This window comes from Anomaloglossus baeobatrachus, chromosome 4 (genome assembly GCF_048569485.1).
Source record: "Anomaloglossus baeobatrachus isolate aAnoBae1 chromosome 4, aAnoBae1.hap1, whole genome shotgun sequence".
Lineage (NCBI taxonomy): Eukaryota > Metazoa > Chordata > Amphibia > Anura > Aromobatidae > Anomaloglossus > Anomaloglossus baeobatrachus.
The window spans coordinates 396,046,671-396,074,167 of record NC_134356.1 but is presented as its reverse complement, the minus strand read 5'-3'; the positions used below and the strand labels follow the sequence as shown (position 1 = coordinate 396,074,167).

Genomic DNA, 27,497 nt, shown 5'->3' with positions numbered 1-27,497 from the left:
TCCAAATTATACATGAACTATTTAGGGAAGAAGGAGGCAGATGGTATTCTATCTGTAATGGAGTGGCCAGCCCAGTCACCAGATCTCAACCCTATTGAGCTGTTGTGGGAGCAGCTTGACCATAAGGTACACAAAAAGTGCCTATCAAGCCAATCCAACTTGTGGGAGGGGCTTCTGGAAGCATGGGGTGAAGTATCTCCAGATTACCTCATCACATTAACAGCTAGAATGTCAAAGGTCTGCAAAGTCAAATTCTGGAACTGCTGCAAAGGAGCTTTCTGTGATAAAAGCAAAGTGTGAAGGTGAAAATTATTATTTCAAGTAAAAATCATTATTTCTAACCTTGTCAATGTCTGCACTATATTTATTTTCATTATGCAACTCATTTGATAAATAAAAGTATGATTTTTCATGGAAAAGACAAAATTGTCTGGGTGACCACAAACTTTTGAACTGTAGTGTATGTGTTTGCAAATTACTGCCGCATGTGCAGATTAAGCCATAGTGCAGAACTAGCATGCATCCTTCATATATCATACCTGTCTACCTAGACAGCAGATGTTGGGTTAAAGAAGGATCTGGGAAAATCATAAAAAATAACAAAAATGCACATCCAACTGAGGCGAGCATGCATATTTTTTTAAATCTTGAAAGGATCGTTGTTAAACAAACATATGGTCTGCGGCTGTCTCATGTGTAGCCATCTTTAGCTGACTGGCTAAAGTAGCTCTATGGTTTTTGTCTTATATTATATTTCTCATTATAATTTTATAAATGTGTATTATGTTTGGATGTAGAGATTTTTTTACTCATCACTAGATTTACATATTCAGCCTAAAGACACCGCCAGCTACATTCTATCTATGTAAAAATACTATATTTTAAACATCTAAATGATGTAAAATCTGTGCATTGTAATGCTTGGTTAAATTGCCCGCAAGATATATTATGGTTTTGGTTGACTTTAATATAGAATAAAGCTGGAGTTGAGAATTTATCTTTAGCGTTTCCAAGCTCACTTTTAGGGTAACAAAGCATTCGCTCTTGAAAACGCGTGGCTTTGTTGGAAAAATGGTGTCACTTTGGCCTCTGCAGAAATGTATTTCTATGAGAGAATATGCCAAACACCACTCTGTAACACTCTTTCTATTAAAAAAAAGTTCTAGTTTTACAAAGCTTCTGTCATAATAAAAGCTTAGTGTCAATATCAAAAGCATTCTCCGTGCTGATTCTTGCAGGTTTCGCTATATCTTTGTGCAGCTTCCTTTTGTATTATTTGAGAATCCTCGGTTTTCAGCGTTGTCCTTTGAAAACAGCTCGTGTATTAAGTCCATTTTTCTTCACTGTTGTAACAAACATTTACTTAATAGGTGGTCACACTTCATGAGTGCTTGAAGTGTTTGATAGCCAACGCCAACCAATGGTGCTTACCGACTAATTTATTTTATCTTTAATCAAATGACAATTTTATTCTAACGGATTGACCCAGTGGCAGGGCTGTTCTCGTCTGCCAAGCCTCCTGTTAACAAGACAGCTCCTCTCTTTCCCTCCCTCTCTCTTTATCTTTTATAGTACAACTTCAGGTACAGAGATATACATAGATAGATATATAGATAGATAGATAGATGGACAGTTTGCTAGATAGAAAAAAAAGGAACAGCCGTGAGTAGTGATGGGCGAACACTAAAATGCTTGGGCAGGTCAGACACTCAAAAAGGGCTCAACTCGAGTAACGATTATAATGGAAGTCAATAACTGTGCAGTTCAACTCTCCACCCACATACAGCCATAGGCCTCTGTTACACGTTCGTGCCTCTGGTACGTGTTTTGCAGTTTTTTCACGTACCGGAGACACGTACACCAATGTTACCCTATAGTAACAGGCACATTAACGTAAATCCACACGGAGCGTGTGTCCGTGTGCATTGTCCATTTGTACGTGTTTAAAAAACACCGACATGTCCGTTTTTCTCCGGCATCACGGGTGTCACACGGCCCACACCCGTACCACCCGGATGTAGTGTGGATGCGGTCCCGTGTGACACGCGCCAGAGAAACACGTGTGTTTATTTTAAAATAAAAAAAAAACAAATACCTCCTTCAGCCCTGCAGAATCTTCTGCTGTAAACCGTTGCTGCCGGCCGGCGCTCATTATGAGCGTGTTAAGGAGGTGGGCGTGATGTCACGGGCGCTGATCTCTGCCCCTCTGCCTGGCCGGAAGCAGCATCTGCGGGGAGTGGGCGTAGCTGGAGCGGAAAATCAGTACCCTGGACAGCAGCAAGGACCACGTGAGTATGTAAATTACCGGTTCTCTGTATGTTATCGCGGATAGCACACGGCCCGCACGTAACAGAGACACATACTTACCTAACGCAACACGCAAGGAGAATACGTGTCTCGCGGCACACGCGTGATTTTCACGTGAGTGTGGCAGAGGCCATAAACAAAGCGTTTCCACAGGGGGGGGTTGCTTTATTTTTATCTGAAAATGTTGTTTTAAGCCACAGTGAGAGCCATTCAGAGACTGCAAATGGCATTCTTTGGGGTGCCTGCTCATATCATGCAGTCAAGCAAGCCTGTGCGTTGTGGTCATTGTTTCACGAATGACACATCCGAGCACCCGTGATACTTGGTCAAGCAACGTGAGTACCTGAGCACCACAATGCTCCATTGAGTAACGACAGTGTCGAGTACCCTCGTCCATACTTAATTAATAAAGACTAGTATTTATGCATCAAATCTCACAGATAATGATAATTAACTAGAGTGCATGATCATTTCCAAGCACTGAACTGAAAAATAGGCAGGTAGTTTACAAGGGGTGGCCAACAACCCTGTGTCCCTTCTTTAAAAGCTCTTAAATAGGTGGTATCATTTATTAACTTGGTAAAATTGCAACATTTTTGCAAAAACAAGAATTTAGCATTTTATCTCTTCTTAAAAATCCTCTTCATTGACAAGAATGGGGGGATGTGAATTTCAGTTTGTTGCTAACGTTACCAGCCAATTCAGAGTTGGCCAGTTTCCTAGGCAAGGAGTGCTGCTCTGAAGCTCAGCAGATTGCTGGATCTGATGCTGCAGATGTAAAGCTGCCTCTATTAGTAGATCGGGAAGAACACTGGTCCAGAGACGTAGCCATGTAGCTGACTTGAGCTGCCAATCGTTAAGAGTACAACAAAGCCCCCATGTAGGCAAGGAACCTGGAGATCCAGGGAGCAGTGCACTCCTGGAACTTGAAAATATAAAAACCTTCACCTACCCCATGGCCTTAAGGCCGCTTTACACGCTGCGATATCGTGACCGATATCGCTAGCGTGGGTACCCGCCCCCATCGGTTGTGCGACATGGGCAAATCGCTGCCCGTGGTGCACAACATCGCCCAGACCCGTCACACTACTTACCTGCCCTGCGACGTCGCTGTGACCGTCACAGCTGCGTCACTGATCCGCCACCCAATAGAAGCGGAGGGGCGTAGATGAGCGGGACGTAACATCCCGCCCACCTCCTTCCTTCCGCATTGCGGGCGGGAGGCAGGTAGGGAGAGGTTCCTCATTCCTGCGGTGTCACACAGAGCGATGTGTGCTGCCACAGGAATGAGGAACAACTTTGTTACTGCTGCAGCAACGATATTAGAGAATGGACCCCTCATGTCACCGATGAGCGATTTTGCACATTTTTGCAACAATGCAAAATTGCTCAAAGGTGTCACATGCAATGGCATCGTTAAAAAGCGACCGGATGTGTGTCACAAATTCCATGACCCCAACGAGGTCGCTTGAGCAATGTCGCAGTGTATAAAGCGGCCTTTACTTTATGTCTTTGCTGTAGATAAGGACATATGCATATTTGCCAACTCTCCTGGAACTTCTAGAAGATTCCCAGAAAAAGAAGACTTCCCAGAGTTGACAAATTTCCTGAAGGCTGTTGAAACCCCCCGAAAATTGCAATTCTAAGTTTCTTTTGTGTGATGCAGAAATGCTATGATGTCTAATCATACATTCAGGGGACATGGAGAAGGAATGGATGAGAAGTGTGAAAAATCATGCAGAGGCATTGGCTTAAAGGGGGATTCATGTGCCTCTGTCACTGTGAGTTTAGGCATTTGTAGTGTTGGAATCATTTGGGGGAAAACATGAGATAGGAGATTCACATGAAACGTGTGAGCCACAGCATACATCTAAAGGCTGCTTTGCACCAGACAATCTATCGTGCGATAGATCGTCGGGGTCACGTTTTTTTGTGACGCACATCCGGCATCGCTGGCGATGCCAGCCTGTGTGACACCTCCTAGCGACGCAGTATCACTCACAAATCGTGAGTCGTGTACTGGTCACTAGGTTCCATAATATCGGTTCTGAAATCCGGCGCCGGTTGTTCATCGTTTCCATGGCATCACACGTCGCTCCGTGTGACACCACGGGAGCGATGAACATCGCATACCTGCCTCCCGCGTCAGCCGCCGGCTCTATGTGGAAGGAAAGAGGTGGGCGGGATGTTTACATCCTGCTCATCTCCGCCCCTCCGCTTCTATTGGCCGGCGGCCATGTGACGTCGCTGTGACGCCGAACGTCCCTCCCACTCCAGGAAGTGGACGTTCGCCACCCACAGCGTGGTCGCACAAGAGGTAAGTATGTGTGACGGGGGTTACCGACTTTGTGCGCCACGGGCAGCGATTTGCCCGTGACGCAAAAAGGATGGGGGCAGGTACGATCGTACGATGTGTGAAATCGCACAATCGGTCGTACCAGTCTTGCTTTGGTCCCCATGAATATACAAATTGGAATTTGGATTTCTCACAATGCTATAGCTAAAGGGGTATTCCATCTCCAAGATCCTATCCCAATATGTAGTAGGTGTAATAATAATAATATTAGCAAATACCTCCAATTAGAAATGTAGTCTAGTTCTTCTGATTTACTATGTCACTTACCTCATATTCAGGGCATTGCAGGACCTTAGGTATCCATGGTTATGACCATGAGCAACTAACTTACTGTGACTATATTGGTGGTCGTAACCATTGATACCTAAGGTCCTGCAATGCCCTGCACATGAAGCAAGCGACATAGTGAATCAGAAGAACCAGATTACATTTCTAATTGGAGGGATTTGATAATATTATTATTACATGTACTACATATTGGAATAGGATTTTGGAGATGGGAATAGCCCTTTGTTCATCAGAATACATGTAAAATGAGTTAATGTTCAGCTATTGACTTGTTTACTATACGTGTGTATATTTACCCTTATAAAGGGTATTTAGGGCATGAAAAATTCAAATTTCTAAATTAGACTGATGACAGCCTTTGGTCAGACTTTCTTTTAATGACATTGCATTTTTTTTATGTTACTAAATTTTTTAACCCTGTTTTAAGAGAAAAAGTAAATGTATCTACAGCTTTTCCAGGGCATTATCACATAAAAAGTGCTGTAACTGATCACACATATCCATATCCTAATGCTTCTGACTCATCAGGGAGCAGAAAAAGCTCCACAAATCAGTAAATGTTTTAATTGAAATGATGACAACTGTGCCATGATGATGTTTTTTTAATTCTACGAAGTACCTCCTAGTAGCATTCCCCTAAGTGATCCTTGGTAACTTTGTGCAGTAACTTAAAAGGTGAGATTCCCTTTGTTGAAAATAACACCTAGGGCAATAAGCTGTTTCCTTTGTTTCCTGGCCTGAAAAATGAGAGTGGAATATTTTCTAAATTGCCTTTGGATAAGTAAATGTCCCCTTTAATTATAGCAGACATGTAAGGACAAATGCAGACATTTATAGGACTGAGAATGAAGTACAAACAATTGCAAGAGAAGCAAAGATAAAATAGAGGCTTTCTTTTATTTTTTACAGTCAGTAAATTTCTTGTATATGCTGTTACGTGGCACGTATAGCATAGGGAAACCTCTCAGTGCCCCACTATAGCTAATCCAGTGCCACTTATGGGATTGCTATTACTGTTTCTATCCTGTAAGAATGAGTGGTAATCACGTTTTTGACGCTGCGTATTTTCTCTATGTCCAAAATGCAGCATTTTACGGTAGAAATGAATGGTATTAATAAAAATCTCTTGCCCACTGTGCTTCGTTTTTATGCGGCGTATACTAACCTGCGGTGCGTTTTTCGAATACTCAACATGTCAATTTGTCTTGCGGGAACGCTCAGTTTTCTGTGCCAATTTTCCCCATAGACTTGCACTAGATGCTGAAAATCCGCAGGTAAAAGACACACAGTGCTTTTAGTTTACGTGGCGGAAACGCACCAAAAATGCATGTAATCCACACCTAATGATGTAATTACCGGGAGGTTTCAAAAACTAAACAGCTTTATTTAAAGGATGACACAACAAGCAAAGACAAAAAGCACAGCATCAAAAGTGCAATAAAAAATGCAGTGTCAAAAACACAATGAAAAATATGAGAGTAGACTACAGTGCAGAAATTATGCAGCGTCATAAACTCAGCTGACCCTCGGAGGAATGTAGCTTTAAATGTCCATACGTACCATACTTATTTGCATATCGTTAGATCTTGTGTAGTGATGGTCGAGCACTAAAATGCTTGAATGCTGTCTACTCGATTCCAGCTGGTCAGATGCTTGGATAAGTTCTACGCGAGTAAGGAGTATAATGGAAAATCAATGATTGGCCTGTTCAGATCTCCACCCACATACAGCCAGCCATAAACAGAGCATTTCCAGCAGGAGGGAGGGCAAGGTTGTTTTTATTTCGGTCACACTACATCCAGAAATGTCATTTTTTTGCCCTGGGAGAGCCTTTAAGAGACTGTGAATTGCTCTCCCTCAGGTGCCTGCTCACATTATGCAGAGAAGCAAGCCTGTGTGTTGTGGTCGTTGTTTCACAGATGAAACATCCAAGCACCCATGATACTTGGCCGAGCTCCTTGAGTACCCAAGCACCTTGATGCTCGAGCGAGTAACAAGCAGCATGCTTCCTCATCACTAATCTTGTGTAATCCTTATAAATGACCTTAGTGTCACTTGGGGCCCTAGCCATGCAGATATTAGAAGTATTGGAATAATGCTCATGTATATATATATATATATGTATGTATGTATGTATAATACATTATCAGATTAGTATATTTAAACAATATGTGTTTATGTATATGATTTAGGCTTTATAATTTTGGGCATCAGTTTGTATTTGCACATCCTTATGACAACTTAATAATCAGAAAGTGCTGCATTTATCTGATCTTTGCTAGAATACGTTTTTTTTTCCCCGCAGCTTCACCTCAAATGACCAAATGAGGTCAGTAGAATTTCAGACTTTATGACAACGTCCCAGCAAAATACAGGGTCACTGGCTGGTAAATTGCCTGAGATCTGTGCAATGAGTCACGCAGATGACAGGTTCGCTCGGTATTGAACTTGCCTATTGCCAAGTGTCCAGCACAGTGACCTGCGTGTTGCTCCACTGGGATAGCTTCAATAAGTTGCTTCACTATAGACCTTGTTATTATTGCCATAGAGAATTCTTGACAGACGGAATTGCACCATATTTATCAATTGGTGCCGTGCAATTATGTTTCAAAGCTTCCTTTTATTTTAAAACTAACAAGCCGTTCCCTCCATTAATATATCCATTAAAGTGAGTATGTATTAGGAGTCCAGTGGCCAAGCATTAGCTTTTCCTGGCATAAGGTGTGGTAGTCCTGTCTGCAGATTTTAAAGGTCATATTGAATTCCTAGCAGGCTTTGTTTGAATGAAAGACAGTAGCCATTAGATTGCTACAGCCCTAGTGACATTTATTATAGAGATCAAATGTGTTGGCGATTTGGCCCTGGGGTGATAGAAAAAGAAGTGGCTTTTTTCAGGTGAAAATACATGGCTGTCAGTTTTCCTAACAATGAGTAAGTGCAAGGCTAACTCACATTAGTACAATGCAATTTCCCATGAAAAGAAATGTATTTACTATATATGTCAGTAAACAACATGTATAAGCATTTCACTGCTAAGCGGTGTCACATGTGAAATGGTTCTGGACAGTTTAATGATATAGAAATGCGAATACGCAAGAGTTTCATGGCAGAGAATGGAAAAGAAACATGAGCGATTGCCAAGGCAAAGCCAGGAGAGCATTTACAATTGATGTTATCACTGATATTTTTAAATCTATTTGTAAAATATATTTAGTTCTCCACAACGCCCCCAGCCTTTCTTTTTTAAATTGAAGGTGGAATTGCATTTAGTACATAAACCTAAAGTACAGTGGTAAACCCATGAGGCTACTTATTGTTGTTATTTTTAAGGAATACTCATGTTCCTCAGCCCCACACAGTTGAGCCAAAAGATTTGCAGAACCCTAGTCCAGCTACCACATTGGTAGTTTGTGACTGCCACAGGAAAACCTGTAAACCTCATACTCCCTTCATCACCTCTGGTGTTTCTTCTGATTGCTAGGTCCCAGAGCATCCTCACCAACACATGCATAATGTTACAGGGGCCTACTGATCAGAAGTGGTGCCATGTATGCTGCAGGCAGTAGAAGGTTTGCAGGGCTCTGGTTTGGTAGCCACAGTCTCCCAACATGGCAGTTGGACAAGGAGTATGCAAATAATTTTGTTCAACTCTATTCCTAAGCTAAGTTAACTAGTAATGGGTGAATACTGCCTATTGGTGTTCGGATAAAGCTTACCAAATACTGAGTACTATTCCAGTATTCGTCAAGACAAGAAAAATGCCTGGGTTCTCTGTTGACTTGCGTTGGGTTCATTATTCGTGATGATTACCGGAATAGTACTTTGGGATTCGTTACGAATAATCTGCACATGAATAGTTACTTTTCACCCATCACAATGCCTTCCCGAGATTGGTAATTGCCATGTTCTAAAGCAGTGGCATACTCTTTCTATACGGAACATGCCACACTAATAACTTACTTCAATACCGCTTTACTTTTCCCCAAGTCCAACTTAGTTAAGAGCTAATATTTTAGCATAAAAAAGTATTTTTTTCCTGTTAGGTAGAACCATAGTGATGAATTGAGGTTCATACAGTGAATTTGTGAACTATTAATGCCAATTTGAAACGTACATGAAAGCACATTATAAATTTTCTCGTGAGAAATGCACTTCCATATAGAACATTTAAATATGGGAGAATGTACTTTACGAGGTATTTAAAAATTTAAAGAATAGTGATCATTTCATTCAGATGGCTTCATGTTCCCTTCCTTCTGCTTTTCTCCCATTAAGTCCATAAATTATTCAGCTTAATGAACGTATCTACATCTGCAAAATGTTTTGGATCACTGCGGCCCTGTATAATTGGTCTTAAAATCATCATTGCTGTAACTATCCTTATTGTAAGTATTTGGCGTCTTTTCAGCACTGTTCCTGTGAATTTAAATGTTATTTAAATCCAGACTTTGATAAAGGATAGGTTCATGGTACCAGTGACACTGATCAGAATATTCAAGTCAAGCAAAGATGTTAAGATATGCTGCAATTCCTTTGTGGATAGAAAAGAATTAATATTTTACTTACTAGCTTGCAGTGGGCACATAATTCAGAGATGGGTGTATGGCTGCTTCCAGGATGACCTTACAGAACATGCACCGTATTTTTCGGTTTATAAGACGCACCGGATTATAAGACGCACCCCAAACTTAGACATAAAAAAAGGTAAAATAAATAAAAATGGGGTCCGTCTTATACTCGGTGTTGTCTTACCGGAGGGGGGCAGTAGTGGTGGTAAAGCGGGCTCACAGGCGGCAGAGGTTATGCTGGCAGGTGCGGCGGGTCAGTGGTGGCAGGCGCGGCGGGTCAGTGGCGGCAGGTGCTGCGGCGTCAGTGTTGGCAGGCGCGGCGGGTCAGTGGTGACAGGTGCTGCGGTGTCAGTGGTGGGAGGCGCGGCGGGGCAGTGCTGGCAGGTGCTGCGGCGTCAGTGGTGGCAGGTGCGGTGGCGTCAGTGGTGGCAGGTGCGGCGGCGTCAGTGGTGGCAGGTACGGCGGGGTACCTGGTGGCAGGCGCGGCGGCGTCCGTGGTGGTGGCGGCAGCAGCGGCGGCGGGTGAGTCGTGCAGCAGGCCGGTGCGGTGAGTGTCCCAGTGCCGGCGGTCCCGGTTCAAATGATGGCGCCTGGAGCGGCGCGTGTGCAGATGGAGCTCTCATCCAAGAGCTCCATCTGTGCACGCGCCCACTCCCGGTGCCATCATTTGAAACTGGGACCGCGGACAAACTGGGTAACCTGCTGCACAGCCGCCCACATGCAGAGTCGCAGCCTGCGTGCAAGCGGCTGGGTACCTGTGCTTGCGTGCGGGTGGCAGCCGGGTACCTGTGGCTGCGTGCGGGTGGCAGCCGGGTGCCTGTGTGCGGGTGGCAGCCTGGTACCTGTGTATGCGTGCGGGAGGCAGTCAGTTGCCTGTGTGAGGGCGGCAGCCGGGTGCCTGTCGGTGCTGGCTGCCTCCCGCACACAGGCACCCGGCTGCCACCCTCACGCAAGCACAGGCACCCGACTGCCGCCCGCACGCAGCCACAGGTACCCGGCTGGCACCCGCATGCAAGCACAGGTACCCGGCCACTTGCACGCAGCCACAGGCACCTGGCCGCCCGATCGCTGCACAGACAGGACCCCCAGGTAACGCTATATTCGGATTTTAAGACGCACCCCTCATTTTCCTCCCAAATTTTTGGGAGGAAAAGTGTGTCTTATAATCCGAAAAATACAGTATATAAACTACTATATGGTCAATACTCAATCTTCTAAAAACAGATACAGTAGATGGAAATAACTGAGACCTTAAAGTCTGCATGTTCATCTGGACACTCAAAGGGTCCATCTGAAAAAGCACATCTGTTTATCTTGAGACCCTAAAGATTCCATCTGCAAATAAAAAAGCCCCTTGGTTTATCTCGGGACCCAAGGAACCCAACTCGATATGAAAAAAAACACCCGTTCAACTGTTCATCAATGATTACCAAGTACATTTGCTTTCTGCACAAATTACCATACCTTTTGTTATTACACTTTATTGTAACCCAAATTTTTATTACGAAAAAGTGCAGGATATGCATTAGACATTATATTATGTTATTGAGATACTGTATATCATGAATGATTTATCATCTTGGATGGTATTTTCATTATTCTTGATATTTTGAGTGTTCTACGTCCTGACCTTAACTAGTACTGTTGACTGATTATTCCCATTGTCCCCTATACATGGTAATAAGAGACAGTTGTCATTAACTCTAAAAGGAATCAGTTAGTAGGATTTCACCTCCTTAACAAATTATATGTGTTTCTAGCTCTTTCAAAAACAAGTCCAGCAATACTCTTACAGGGGTTCCTCCATTACTGAGAAATCTGTGTTTCAGTTGATATGCAAATAAGGCCATAGATCTGAAGCATCTGTCACTCCAGCTCTATTTACAACTTAATTCCCTCCTAATTGAATGACAGTCTCTGTGCTGTGTGTCTTTAGACTAGTGGTAGGGAACCTTTTTGGCTGAGAGAGCCATGAATGCGACATATTTTAAAATGTAATTCCGTTTGAGCCAGACTCACCAGGGGGAAGCGGCGGTGCCAAAATGACTCAGAAGGTCCCAGGAGACAGGGCAGGTGATGCTGCTCAAGAGGGTCAGTGAGCAGAGGGTCGTCGATACTGCTGCGGGCTCATGGGGTGTCACGGCGCCATTGATCTGCCGGAGGGCTGATTTGAATCTCCCGCAGTTGATGAGATCAACTTCAAGAAAATGGCTGCTGAGTCCTATCTGCACACGTGCCACCTCTGCGTCCATTTTCTTGAAGTTATCTTGTCAACTGCGGGAGATTCAAAGCAGCACGCAGTCTGCCACTTACTGCAGGCTTGTCGTCACGACACTCCACTAGCCCTCAGTATCGCCAACCCTCCGCCACCACTGCTGCCCCAGTAAGCCATATTCAGTTATATACAGCCATATACAGTTTTGGGAGAAAAAAGTGCGTCTTACAAACTGGAACGTTTTTTTTTAATTAAAGATTTGTCTGTGAGCCAGATGCAGCCATAAAAAGAGCCAAACCTGGCTCGCAAGCCATAGGTCCCCCGACCCCTGCTTTAGACAATGGAGAAATCAGTGAAGCATCTGAAGATGGCATTGTGTGGGGAATAGAGCTGGAGTGACAGAGGCATCAGATCTACAGGGGCATATACATATCAATTCAAACACTGATTTCTCAGTAATGGAGGAAGGGGCTGGTCATATAAATATATTGCTGGACGTATCTAGGAAAGAGCTACATAGGCTGGAGGGTGAAATCCTGCTGACAGATTCTCTTTAATTGCCTATATATAGCATGTTATACTATAATTAGGTAAGATTTCCAGAAATGTCCCTTTATAGACACACTCGATAAGTAAAGCTATTATAAATTTAAGGTGAAGCATATATATATATATATATATATATATATATATATATATTATGATTTCTACTAATTTTCCATCACTAAACACATTACTTATCATTAAGCGCAAAATGCTTCTGTTATTCATTGTTCATTACACTTAAAGGCAACTTGTCACATTACACATGCAGTCTGATCTGCTAGCTTAATTTTATAGGATTGTTGAACAGATTGATATATAGTTAGTAGGAAAAGATTAAGGATAACTTGTACTTTATTTATCGAGCTCCATGCCCATTCTAGGCTTAGGAGTCAAGTCTTATCAGTGATTGACGCGCACAGCAGGAAAAGCTGTCAATCATTGATTAGGATTGTCCTCTCTTATAATAATATCACACAAAAATGTATCCACCACATAATTGTGCATCACCCATTGCTGCTAGCAGACTTGTAACGGCTGACAAACAAGATAAAAGTAAAGGTTATAAGTGAAGTGCTGATTATTGTTCAGGCTAATCTCAGAAGAAGTACCGAGGAATTTATGTAACATCTTACAGTGAGTGTTGTAAGGAGAGTTTTATTTCCTACTGTATGCTGGTCACATTTACCTCCTCATCAAAATGTATCGCAGAGATTGTAAAATGCTTCTCTGCCTCTTAAATCCTCATCTACCCTTCCTTCCGCTCTCACTAAAGAAAACAAATTCTTAAAAAGCAGATTCAAATAAGGAGGTGTGGTTAGTGCCAATAATTGGTCCTCATGGGATGGGAGCACTTGGAATCTCTAATGCCCTGGGGTGGTGATTATCTAATAATGATGATACCTCTGTCTTCGCTTAATTATTTCTCTCCATTTCCATGTGCATTCATATCATATATTGGTTTAAAAATGAATATTGCAGCAATTTCCATACAATAAATCACAGTTATTTCTTTGTCTTCCCTTGTGTCTGGGAATAGGAGAGGAAACAACTAGCAAGTGTGTTGCATATGGTGAAACAGTTATTGTTTTGTTAAATAATATAACACACTACATGTTTCTCCAAATTAAAGGCTTCCTTGGAGACCTCTTGCTTCCCCACAGCAGTTCACTTCTAAAAGGATAAAGTCTTAAAGGAAGCATTTATTGCCAGGAAAAGTAACCGTAGACACTTCATTTCAACACCAGCTACCTATGTTTGATAGATTGGGTATGCCATAATATACTGTATATATTTGGATCTTTAACATTTCTTAAGTATTATTATTATTATAGCACTATTAATTACACAATGCTGTACTTGTGTACACAGTTTTATACATATAATTCATAAATAACATACAGAGGCAAAATAATATACAGTAACAAACTAACATTGACTATTGGGGAAGGAGACTTAACGTGGGGAAGGGAGATTTTGCCTATGAGAAGTTATCGGTTAATGCTGTAAAAGAACATTAAGAGTAGATAGTATTCTTAACAAATTCCACCTACACCATTAACTCTAAAATAATTAAGTTACGGCTTCTTAAATCAGATCTTCCACCGGATCTAGCAATACAAGCTGTGTGCATTATTATTGACCCTATGAGACTGGTATATTTGCTTTCAAAATCAAAGCCACTATGGCTGTATATTCCTGGTATTAAGATGATAAATATAGCTATGGAATAAATTAGCTCACAAATTCAAGTATATTCAGTCTCCACCCACTCAGCCTTACTGACTGCAGCTTGTGCTGAGCAGTGTGAGGTCTCAGCAGCAGGAGGGACAATGAGGATCTGTCAGTCAGCCTAGATGGGATTGAGTTTAACGTTCATGAAGGATTATACAGCCATTCTGGATTATTTTTAATGTAAATACAGGTCTAAGACAACTATTTAGTAATGTATGCAGTTTGTGAAATCTGGTGACAGATATTATTTAATATAGAGCTATATTGATGAGCAAATCTGCTAACATTTTAATTTGGCATATTGCTTGAATTTGGCCAGGAAATTTGATTCACATTGAAGTTTTTCCTCTCTCTTGACCCCAGAGCATAATAAGCATGGAGTGGAATACCTCATCATTCGTCTGTCTTTTTGCCATAGCCCCAAGTTTGGTACTCCTTTCTTCTGGTCCTTTACATATCTTTCACTTTGTGTCAGAGCTCTTGGCTTCGAGAAGGCCTCAGACATCATGACTCGCATCACCCAAGGGCTAGTTAGTACCCAACATGGTGCCATGAAGTGCGTTACCCAAGGGGATGGCTTGACCTCTGGCATGTCATGACATCATGATGTTTTGACACATGTCATGACATTTAAGCCCAAAATGATTCTTGTGAGTGAAGATGACTGAAGAGCCAACAACGACATACAGAGCACCGGACAGTGTGCAGTGTGTGGTGGTGGGACAGATGAATGGCCTCTACGATCAAGCAAAATAATGGACAGACCACTGTCATTTTGCTGAAATCACAAGAAGCAGATCACAAAACATTTTGGTTCAGAAAAGCCCAAATCTTTTGTAGAATTTTAGGTGAATTAATTTTTCTTCAACAAATTTAGGCTATGTGCCCACAGGACAATGTACCTGCAGATTTTGCTGCGGAAAACCTGCAGATTTATCTGGATTTTCTAGATAAATCCGCAGGTTTTAGCAAGTACAGACACTCCTCATGTTATCCTATGGGACATGGGGAGGGCTGTGTCCATGCTGCGGTATGTGCGGCTGCGGAACATGCTGTGGATGTCCCGCAGCCACACGTAACTGCATGTCAGTTATTTCTGCGGAAATACCTGCAGAAGTCCCGCTTCTCCACTATGGAGATAGAGGTCGGGACTTCCGCAGTCACACGAATGTTCGCAGGTTTACCGCAGATATTTTGCTGGAATCTCGCAGCAATGGATAGCTGCGGATTCTGGGGAGCTGCTGCGGGAAACCTGTGGACGAACCTGCGGATATATCCGCGGGTACATTGTCCCATGGGCACATATCCTAACTCTTCTTTAAATAGATATTCTAGCAATCTAGTGAAATAAAACAAGGATGTTCCAAAGAATTTAAACCCACCAAAGCTTTCTCACAGACCCATCAGCAGTAACCTGGAAATAGGGTTTTAGGGCACAAGTCAATTTTCCCAAAAATATATTTGTAAACAAAGTGATAATAATGCTGTAACAGAGTTTCAGTTATCAGCAAATCAGGAATTACATGGTAAGGGATACAAAGTAGAAAACCTATACAGACATATTGATAGACAAAGTAAGAGCCTTTAAGCTCTGGACTATGAAAATATCAGTTAAGAACATATAGCCAAAACTATATGACTGAAAGTTACATATAAAAGAATAAAAGTGATTAAAAAATATGTTATATATTGAAATCACATGTGAGTCGGATTTAGGACTATACATATAATAGATATTAGAATATATTAGAATATGTTTAACTTTAAATATATTTGTCATGAATGGAATATTTCTAAAACTCATTCTTTTTCTCTAAGCCTAGTTCTTTCATTTTATAGAGATCACTATTCATTCCGATAAGTACGATGTACTTTTATCAATTTCCCGGTCTGACCTGACAGCATTTTGCTATATTGCTCTACTTGTGTCTAAATTTAGGAGGAGTGCATTAACCATGTACATATTTATCACCCACTGCTCTAAAAGTACATTAAGCAGAAGGAACAGTTAAAGTATGAAGCACAGCAGACACATTTTATAACATTCACATCCACTATTTCCACTTCACTTTGTTCTTTTCAATTTTTTTATACTTGAGTTATAAGATAATATTTTCCTCTTGGTATCTGAAAGAAAAGCCCTTGGGCAATGCTTTTAACAGCACTCATTCCCATTAACCTATTTTGTTCTAATGATACCTTTGCTAGCTCTCTCTTTCCAATTTCATCGTGTTCTTTCCTTACATCCATGGCTTTCTTTTTTTTTTAAGTTTGCCCTTGTTCTTCTCCCCTGCTAGTTCAAACATCTTTAGCCCAATTTTTTTATTGCAACTGCGTTAATATGTCAGATCTGTTCCAAAGGCTGCAATTATGTCCTATTGATTCTGGGGGTGTCTATTGCTCTAATAGGTAAATACAGATTACACCACATATATTTCCTCGCGTCAATGTGCAGTACAAATCTCTTGTTCAGTTTTCGGCTTAGTAAATGTGTGGGCAGGAAACAAAAGATAGATCCTGCCAGTTTGTTCCTTACTAGTTTGTTCCTAAGTTTGTTCCTTGAAATAATGAATGTTCTGACTATGCAGCAACATTGAATATAGTGCAGATTGCCATTCTCCAGTATTGTTCATGCACATCTAACGCACTGTTCCTCCTTGGTTAGGGGTTCCCCAGCAGGGCGTTTGTGGTAGGGCATTTCAAAACTTGTACAGCTTACGATCTATCTTACCGGGATTTGGATTATGGTTCATGTTAGTCTTAGGAGAATTGAGAGCACAGGTAGCATGGTAGCAAGAGTTGAGGGAGGAGATGGAGGACATTGCAGCACAAGGGCTGAGAGTGATGAATTCTATTCTTTAGTAGATGGGTAGGTGACAGGCACTGGGTGGAAGCATAAGGGAAAACAAAAAATAACGGCCAGCTCCCCTGTAGTGGTATAAATGTGATGGAGCCCGGTAACAACACTGATCAGGGTAGAGAATCCAGAAAAAATGATGAAAGATCCAGCTCCTACTCAGGAATAATTATTTTGTTTATTTCGGGACAATGCTACATTCAATACCAGGCATGTAGCATGGGTAGCATGGGAGTGAGTTTTTCACCCTCCCTTACTAATGTATATATGAATTGGTGGGAGAAATTTATTTATACTTCTGACAATCCATTTGACAGCGGGAGACCAACGAGCACCGACTCTATGTAAGCAGCGTATGCTGGTAACCAGGGTAAATATCTGGTAACTAAGCAAAGCGCTTTGCTTGGTTACCCGATATTTACCCTGGTTACCAGTGTACACCGCTTAGCTCTGGCTTCCTGCACACGTAGCCGATGTGGTGGACTTTATACCAGAAATCTTCCTCCAATGGGGAGTAAGATTTCTGATGAGGAAGATGGAGGCGCACACTTCTTGTAAGATACACCTGATTTAATAAGTTGTGGGTGCCTCTTACTCCACCAAACCCCTTCATTAGTACTGGCATGTACAATGCCAGTTTTAATGAATAGGGTCTAAGGGTACCTTCACACTTAGCGATGCAGCAGCGATCCGACCAGCGATCTGACCTGGTCAGGATCGCTGCTGCATCGCTACATGGTCGCTGGTGAGCTGTCAAACAGGCAGATCTCACCAGCGACCAGTGAACAGCCCCCAGCCAGCAGCGACGTGCAAGCGACGCTGCGCTTGCACGGAGCCGCCGTCTGGAAGCTGCGGAGACTGGTAACTAAGGTAAACATCGGGTATGGTTACCCGATGTTTACATTAGTTACCAGCGCACACCGCTTAGCTGTGTGTCCAGGGAGCAGGGAGCTGCGCACACTGAGCGCTGGCTCCTTGCTCTCCTAGCTACAGTACACATCGGGTTAATTAACCCGATGTGTAATGCAGCTACATGTGCAGAGAGCAGGGAGCCGTGCACACTGCTTAGCGCTGGCTCCTTGCTCTCCTAGCTGCTGTACACATCGGGTTAATTAACCCGATGTGTACAGCAGCTACATGTGCAGAGAGCCGGAGCCGGCAGCACAGGCAGCGTGAGAGCTGCAGAGGCTGGTAACTAAGGTAAATATCGGATAACCACCTTGGTTACCCGATGTTTATCTTGGATACAGCTTACCTCAGCTGTCAGACGCCGGCTCCTGCTCCCTGCTCGCTTCATTTGTCGCTGTCTCGCTGTCACACACAGCGATCTGTGTGTCACAGTGGGAGAGCGCCTTTGAAGAAAACGAACCAGGGCTGTGTGTAACGAGCAGCGATCTCGCAGCAGGGGCCAGATCGCTGCTCAGTGTCACACACAGCGAGATCGCTAATGAGGTCACTGCTGCGTCACAAAAATCGTGACTCAGCAGCGATCTTGGCAGTGAGCTCGCTGTGTGTGAAGCACCCCTAAGTCTTTTAATAGAATAATATCTCTGGCATGGTATGTAGGATAAGCATATTTACGGTAGACATTAAAGGGGTTGTCTACTATTTGGACAACCCCTACTCATTCCCATTGTTCGCCCCCGTAAAAATAAATAAGCCTATACTCACCGCCAGTGCAGACATGGTTTGAGTGATGTTTGAAGCCACGTTCTCTGGGCCCTTGTGACACTGTTATGACACGCTAGCCCCATGAGCAATCAGCGTCCGGCATATGTCTGTCACCTTTGGAGATTTGAACAGGAGCAGAGAATTGCGCTGACTTCTTGCTCAAATATCTGAAAGCTGAGAGAAGGAAGCCAGCGCTGATTGATTGTGGGGCTTGCGTGTCATAACATGTCACCTGGACATTGGGAACGCAGTTGCAGACATCGCTGGAACGGTGGCCACCTTGGAACTGAGTATAGACTCGGGGAATGAGTCTACACTGGGGAAATGAGTGGGGTTGCCCAAGTAGTGGACATCCCCTTTATTGAGACATAGTAGATAAACTTTGTATTTTATCATAGATAAACACAATTTTATCATTGATAATCACATACTAGATATACTTTGTATTTTATCATTCATAATCACAATTACGGTACCTGTTTTGAATGTATTAATGTCTAATTAAAGGGGATGCCCTTTAATTAGACATTAATACATTTCAAAGAGGTACCCTAATTGTGATTATCAATAAGATTCAAAAATATATTTTGTTACTTTTTATTTGTATATTATATATTATTATTTTATGTTATAGATTATATATATTATATTGTGTATTTATATTCTAGAGTAAGATACGCCTTGCTTGAAATACAATGAGCTTCTGTAACATAAGATAAGACTTTTTGATATGTGTAATAAAAGTCACTGCTTGCTGGGATTAATTTTGTTAGATCATTTCATATAAATTTGCATGCAGACTCATTCTTCTGATGATATATAATGCACGATAAATGACAAAGATTTAACAACCACATTGTAATGTTCCTCTGCATGAGAAAAGGCATTAGAAAAAATTAAATATTTTGTTACTTGTATTCCACTATCATTATTAGCAGAGACGTTGGAAAAATTTGCCATGAATAAATATTGGGATGTTTAGTGGTCACACGTTATAGGGGGCACAATCCAGGTCTTTTGTGGCTTGCCTGAAATATGCTAGGACGCTGAACAATTCGTACCAGGCACATTTCAATACAGTTATTTGCGTGTTCGCTAGTGTCTTGGGAACTTCTGAAGAAATGCAATTTAAAAGTTCTGCCGTTGTCCAATCGTAGCGTGTCAGTGGGACAAGAAGCACAATAAATATCACATAAAGACATGGAGAGATAAGCTGCTCCAGCATTGTCATTATATCTCACAAATTCACAGCATTGAAAACTCTTTGACGGCACCGACATATGTAGGTTACTCTGTGGTAGACAACACCACATTGGTGCCAACATAAGGGATAAAGAGGTTTTTACTGAATGGCTCACAGCAGATTAGTTCTTTATTTTACATACTCTATATTTCATTCCTCTCATTCTTGTGGACTGATAATATTGATGTCCCTGCCATTCCATTCATTGTTACAAGTAACAGCATTTTTCTTTAGAATATAAATGTTAAGCACTAGGAAACCTGCTTCTTTTTTCTTTTCGGATTACTTTTTTTCCGGCTGGACATTTTCCATCTAACTTGGCTTAGCATCAGTAAGATGAAACTCTGACCATTTTAATATATCTTTATTGATTTTTCAACCTTTAACAATAAAACCGGCAAAACAATATAGTAGTGCAGCAGCATAAGCATGGGGAGAGGTCAACAATACAAGTGTAGATAGGACCCCAGTGCATTTTTAGAGCATTTTTTTTATTCATTTTCGAGTGCAGATTTGTCATAAAACTGTATGAAAATCCTTATTGCAGCAAAGTCACTGAGAATCCTGACATTTTCTGCTCAAGTTTCTTTTTTTCCATTGTAAATTTGTTGCAAAAATAAATTTGCAGCATGTCAATTTTTTCAAAATTTTTGCAGCATTTTTCTACCCCAGAATGCATGAAAAATGCATTAAAAAATGCACCAAAACTGCAGTGTTTTTCCTACCAAGAGATGCAGAAATGGGTCAGAAATTTCTGCAAGCAAATACTTAAGTTGCACACATAGCCTAATACAGTTTGCATTGGGGTCTTAAAAGCCTTAAATTTCATCTCTGGTAGATGTATAGAGGATAATGACAATAAGGGTTCGCTCACATGAGCTTATTCATCGGACGAGTGCTATCCGATATTTTATTGAATAGCTCTCAGACCAAAGTTATTCAATGGGCCAATGCTGATGGTCAATTTTTTTCACTAAAATAATTTGATAGTGAAATAACCATATCATGCTGCGATTTCATATAGCACATACTTACTCAAGTCTATGGGTATATGGAAATCTTTAGATTGTAGTCGGATAACATACAAATACAGTCTGATTACCAAAGACTCACAAAATGAAGAAAATGGAGACATTTTGTTCTCCATCTTCCCAGGGTGCTCGAATTCTGTCATCCCAGAGAATCAGACCTTACTAAGCCAACACTCTGATCAAACCCTGATCAGAGTTTGATCTGAATGTCACTACCATAATCAGTTTGATTCTTTCGCATGAGAGAATCTACCATTGTGTGACCTTATTGTTCTATTAATTACTTATAAACTAGGACAGAATTGTGGAAACATGTAATTTAGTGTTTCTATAGATCTGGAGTAAGGTTTTCTAGATAGATTATGAAAAACCACTGACATACTTCTGAAATGTTACATATAAGGAAAAATATCAAAGATAAAGCTCAAACCCACACCAAATCTCAAACATTAAGCTGCGTTCTATGGATTTGGCTTCTAGGTCCTCACACTGAAGGGCTCAAAGTCACTGAAGTCGAACATAGTTTCCAGTGGTTTTCTTTACTTGATTTAAAAATTGTTCAACCAGCATTTTATGTTCCATTCAAAAAACAAGCAAAAAACGGAAACCAGACAGATAGAACTATACTCAGTGGGTTCGCTTTGCTTTACTTTGTCATGAATCCATTTTCTAGATGAATTCCGTTTGTCTGTTCCAAAAACAGAAAAATAGAACTCAAAATGCAGGTGTGAATAGAGCCTTGAAAAAAAAAAACATTTATTGGCCACTACATAAGAATAGTAGGCGCCCCACTTCTTGGATGGATCCACAGACCAGGACAGGTGGCTGTCAAACACCTATACGAGTCCAAAAAAAGGAAGGGAAGAAAAATTCCATAGTCCTTTCTTCTATAAAACCTCCAAATTAATTTAAGCATTTGCATTTAACTTTAAAAATTCCATGTTCCGGACTCCTTGCCCTGCCTTACGTGTTTTGGACAGTAGTCCTTTCTCAAAGGCTTGTTGATGTCAAATAACAGGACTATTAAGTAAGAAAACCAAGGAATCACCAGAAATCACAAACACTCACAGAGGAATAATTAGCTTGATCTGTTACACATGTTGCTTATGGATTAAGAACATCCCAAAACACTCATCATTGTGAAATGCCTTAAACATATTTGAAAAAATAGAACTTCACATAGTTGGTTCATTCAGATACTCTGTGATTATTTTTGATTTTTGGAGATTCTTTGGGGTTTTTTATTTAATGTTCACGTTCTTTGACATCAACAGGACTTTGTGAAAGGACTATGGTGCAAAATGCGTAAGCCAAGGCAAGGAGTCTGGAACATGTAATTTTTAAAGAGGATTTTAACACTAGAACTACTGAGGTAGTCATTTTGACTACTTTGCACCATGTATTTCTATATAGGTGTCACGAGTCCAGTAGTTCTCGTGTTAAATGCTTAAATAAATTTGGATGTTTTATAGAAGAATGGACTACGGGATATTTCTTCCCTTCCTTTATGTTGGCTACTAGATCACTGTTAGTTTAGATATCATTAGAATTCAACAAAGACAACTCCGTTTTCAGTGCCAGAACCTTGCTGTTGTGGTAGCTTGCTACATGTGATATAAAAAACTGATGGAAGTAATGTTGCGGATTTTACCTTTCAGCAGAATCATTTAGCACTTAGACATTGTGGGAGAAGGAACTGTTTTACTTGGGACATACAAAAGCCATTCTCATCATCAGCACAACATGGAGGATTACATTGTGAGAACCAACACAGAAACCAAACATCAAACAGTAGAGTACTAAATTCTAACAGCGCCATCTGCAATCCACTCAACACACTCCATCAGCTTAAGCCTGCAGCTACTCCAACAATGCTACTACTACCATTACTAGTACTAATACTACTTCATTTGAGGCTATCTGAAGGATTTTTACACATACTGCTGTAATTCAGAGCAATTAAGAGGATCATTTCCACTTCTATCCTTAATCTTAAATCAGCGTTTGTATTAGTCTTATTTTAAAAAATATAAAGTAAGATTGGAAATAGATAATAAATCATCCCTCATTAAATAATCTTTGCATTTTATAGCACCTAGTTATTAGGTGACTGCCAACCCAGACATGATGTCCTGTAACTCTCCAATAAAAGGCCCTTTTCAGCAATGGCAGCATTTATTTCCAGAAAAACATGAATCCTCTTCTCTCTGCATTCTCTGAATCCATTGATTTACATGAGATTTGCCAACTATCCTATGGTTGACATTAGCTTGACAGCGTCCTGATATCTCCCACTTGGGAAAATGTATTAAAGAGAAGAGACTCCAACCTCAACGAAAACCTTCTGTTAATGAACAGCTTTAGAGTCAGCATTCTTCTGCTGCCAACATCAGGTTTCACGGGGATTGGCGATCAAACAAATGTAGCCATTTTTGATGAAGATTTTTTTTTTTTTCATTTATATCCTACATTTTGTAGCATATTTCTGATATAGTTTTAGCAATCCCACTCATGTCAGCTTTCCTTTGTGCAGAAATTACATTGTAAAACTATCATGAAAATGTAAAAAATTACATTTGACATTTTATTTAATATTTTGCAATTTCTAAAAAGTAGGTTTCACTCGTCAAGCTTTTGCTAGGGAGCAAGGGAAAAAATCGACTTCCAGAGTAGATAGGGGTAGATCTATTAATGTCTTCCTTTTATGATGCTTGAAGGGCAAGACAATGATAAGAACTGGAAGATGAAACAAGTGCCTGGCTCTAGCTTCATATTCTTTGTGAACGGTACCTCTGGCTTCATGTTGTCAGAAGGGAGCCTTGCTTTATTATGATATTACATTTTTCTGCTGTGCAAGCACCTCTCTTTCACAGATTCTCATTTCGGTTTGTTCAAATGTTTTGCGGTTTGATTTCATGTACAATATGTTTTGTACAATGAATCCTGGCCAGAATTACAGATACTTCTGGCAGTTCCCAGTTTAACTCATTCCATTCTAGAATATCGCATACAATACCTTACTAAATCTTACTTCACCTTTTGGCAAAAATGAAATAATAAAGCTAAATGCAGTCAATCTAATACATTTATAATAGGTAGATGAACCTTATACTTTCCATTCTGTAATGTCTTTATATATTTTTTTTTCTTCTAGTGGCTGGATCAACTGCGAACTCCTCTGCCGGAGCCATGAATTCTTTAACCTCTCTCGGCACTCTACAGGGGCTGGCTGGGGCCACCGTGGGATTGAATAATATAAATGCACTAGCAGGTACCGTAAACAGTGAGTATTTAGTGCTGTGGTGGATGGCATTTTCCATTGAATCTCATGTGATTTTGATGTTGTATTGTAAAATTTGCAATTAATTATTAACATTACCTTTACAACTTATACATGTTTCTTAGTAAATGTTAAGTGAAGTAGGCAGCAATATGAAGAATAGTTTGCCATGATGTTACCATATCAGTATATATTCGGAATCTTTTAAGTTACTGTAGTTTATTGATTAGTATATTATATCATATTTACTACTTTATCTCTAAGTTACAAGACTAAAGACTCCCATACAGATTAGATGGCCGTTGGCTGAACGATACTTAGGTTGATCATTCATCCAGCTGCCATCTCGGCCAACTTTCACATACACCGAAGCGCTTGCTTGGCTCTCGCCATTTTCACCCAGCTCTGGCAAAGTAGGCAGAGCTTGGCTAGGATGGGGGTGTGATGACTGCCTCTCATCAAATTCATCACAAGTGATAGAGTTGCTACATCACAATGCAAATCTTACTCGAGCAAGGACAGGGACTGGAGTAGGATTTGTAGCATAGCGCACACAGAGGTGTATGCCAAGCGTCTGATGCACCTGATTCATAAAGAGGCATGCGCTTCTTCATGAATCAGGAGCGTCTGACTCCAGCACATCTCTTCATGAACACCTGCATGATTCGAGCCAATCCTGATGAATCAGGTCCTTAGTATTCTAACATTTACATCTGTGATAGTATTTTGTCACTATCTAAAGCATTCTGTTCCAACCTGCTGCTCTGCAGCTGTTGTAAAGCTTCATCTTATTTGTCAGAAGATGCTGAATGTTTTAGTTTTGCAACAGCTGAAGATCCACGGAGACCACTGGTCTAAAACAATTTGGAGTCATTGCCTCCATAGATTTTTTTCTGTTAACAGATATAAGGCTTTAAAAAACAAAATATGCACAAAACTAGGTAAAGTGTAGAAGGATGTTACACCAAAGCTGGCCATATACTGGACATTGGAGAGCTGTTAGCCCCTAGATCTTTCTCCCTAGTCCTCCATACACAGGAATACTGAACTCTAATATTTCTATGAGATAGCTTCTACCAAATTTCTCTAGCAGCAACTTATCTCCAGAGCCGAACAACAGGTTTGGCCATGGAAATACAGCAGGCCGGATTCTTCTCTTGAATATCTGTTTGGCATTCGAGGTAAAAGCAGCAAAGTTTTATTTGAACTTATTAATTTCCAATATGTGGAATGTGTGTAATCAGCCCAGCTACGACTAAGGATGTGAAGAGGCCATGTCAGCAGCAGTGCAGCTTGTGCGCTGAATATACACGTTCCATAACCTAAAGGTTTGCTTCTTTTACCTCAAATATTGGACATATATTCATAAGAATTTGATTCTTGAGGATTAATTTCTTCAACTAGCCAGAGGCCAGAGATGAGGCATTATCGTGAAAAAGCAGCTAAACACATGGCGAGCTGGCATTATTTTTCCCTGCATCTTCAGATCCTTCTCTCCCCTAGACATGATCACACATTAGCTTATTGTCCAATCTCACTGAAATTGGCCAGTTTGGCTCATTGTTTAGTAATGTGTATGGTGACCTTCAAATTCCATACTCCTTAAAGGGGTGGTTCACTACTCATCATTAGTGGCCACATCGCTGCAAAGCTCATAGAGAAGGCTTTTCTCAAATACCTTGTACATTCTGCCTCCGAGAGGTATTGCAGTCCGCTCATCCCCATCAAGTGACCCCCCCCGGGCTTTGTGACCTCTGAGAACCGGTGAAGTCACATCAACTTGCAGTTGACCCGACATCACCGAGGTGGCCCCAGTCTCCCTGAGTGACTGGGCTGAGGGCGTAGTGTCACCACTCGTCACAGTCCAGCATCACTCTTGCTTGTGGCGCTCTGCAGCAAAGGAGAGAGTGCGCGAGATACTGGGCTGTTACAGGCAGTGAAACACCTTCCCACAGCTCAGTCACTCAGGAAGACTTGGGCTCTCCTCGGTGATGTTGGGTCAACTGGAGGTTGACATGACATCACATCTGATCTCAGAGATCATGGAGCCCGAGGGGTCACTTTTTGGGGCTGAGCGGACCGCAATAACGCGGCTCAGAGGCAGAATGTATTACACAAGGTATTTGATAAAAGCCTTCCCTATGAGTTTTACAGTGATGTGGTCACTTTTGCTGAGTAGTGAACTACCTCTTTCAGTATGTCAGAGAACATCCAGTATTATAAATGATGTGTTAGAAGGGGGACCCTGTAATAGATTTTGCATTTGGGTCCAAGAGCTTGAAGCTGTTCCACTGAGTGATTTTTTAATCTATTGACCACTAATCAAATGATCAGACAGCCATTAACTGATCCTCTCAACAACATCTCATTAGGGAACCTATCACCATGAAAATGCAGTCTACTTAGCTGTCACAATGTTATAGAGTAAGAAGAGTTAAGTAGACCGATACATACAGTACAGACCAAAAGTTTGGACACACCTTCTCATTCAAAGTGTTTTCTTTATTTTCAGGACTCTGAAAATGGTAGATTCACATTGAAGGCATCAAATCTATGAATTAAAACATGTGGAATGAAATACTTAAAATAGTGTGAAACAACTGAAAATATGTCTTATATTCTAGGTTCTTCAAAGTAGGCACCTTTTGCTTTCATTACTACTTTGCACACTCTTGGCATTCTCTTGATGAGCTTCAAGAGGTAGTCACCGGAAATGGTTTTCCAACAGTGTTGAAGGAGTTCCCAGAGATGCTTAGCATTTGTTGGCCCTTTTGCCTTCACTCTGCGGTCCAGCTCACCCCAAACCATCTCGATTGGGTTCAGGTCTGGTGATTGTGGAGACAAGGTCATCTTGCGTGGTACCCCATCACTCTCCTTCTTAGTCAAATAGCCCTTACACAGCCTGGAGGTGTGTTTGGGGTCATTGTCCTGTTGAAAAATAAATGATGGTCCAACTAAACGCAAACCGGATGGAATAGCATGCTGCTGCAAGATGCTGTGGTGGCCATGCTGTTTCAATATGGCTTCAATTTTGAATAAATCTCGAACAGTGTCACCAGCCATGCACCCCTACACCATCACACCTCCTCCTCCAAGCTTCACGGTGGGAACCAGCCATGTAGAGTCCATACGTTCACCTTTTCTACAAAGACACGGTGGTTGGTTCCAAAGATCTCAAATTTGGACTCATCAGACCAAAGCACAGATTTCCACTGGTCTAATGTCCATTACTTGTGTTCTTGAGCCCAAACAAGTCTCTTTTGCTTGTTGCCTGTCCTTAGCAGTGGTTTCCTAGCAGCTATTTAACCATGAAGGCTTGCTGCACAAAGTCTCCTCTTAACAGTTGTTCTAGAGATGAGAAGGTGTGTCCAAACTTTTGGTCTGTACTGTATATGTGAGAGAAA

The 27,497-nt window shown here is 41.3% G+C and overlaps 1 protein-coding gene across 20 annotated transcripts in view; it reads left to right on the top strand.

The window, feature by feature from the left end:
- CELF2 (CUGBP Elav-like family member 2) overlaps nt 1–27,497 on the top strand; it is a 621,764-nt gene that overhangs the window by 578,320 nt on the left and 15,947 nt on the right. For 12 of the 20 annotated variants that reach the window (XM_075345301.1, XM_075345291.1, XM_075345287.1 and 9 more), the window contains one exon: nt 23,968–24,096. In XM_075345301.1, coding sequence (XP_075201416.1) covers nt 23,968–24,096 — 129 coding nt within the window. The remainder of the gene's footprint in view (nt 1–23,967; nt 24,097–27,497) is intronic. The other 8 variants (XM_075345303.1, XM_075345302.1, XM_075345292.1 and 5 more) reach the window with 1 other exon arrangement.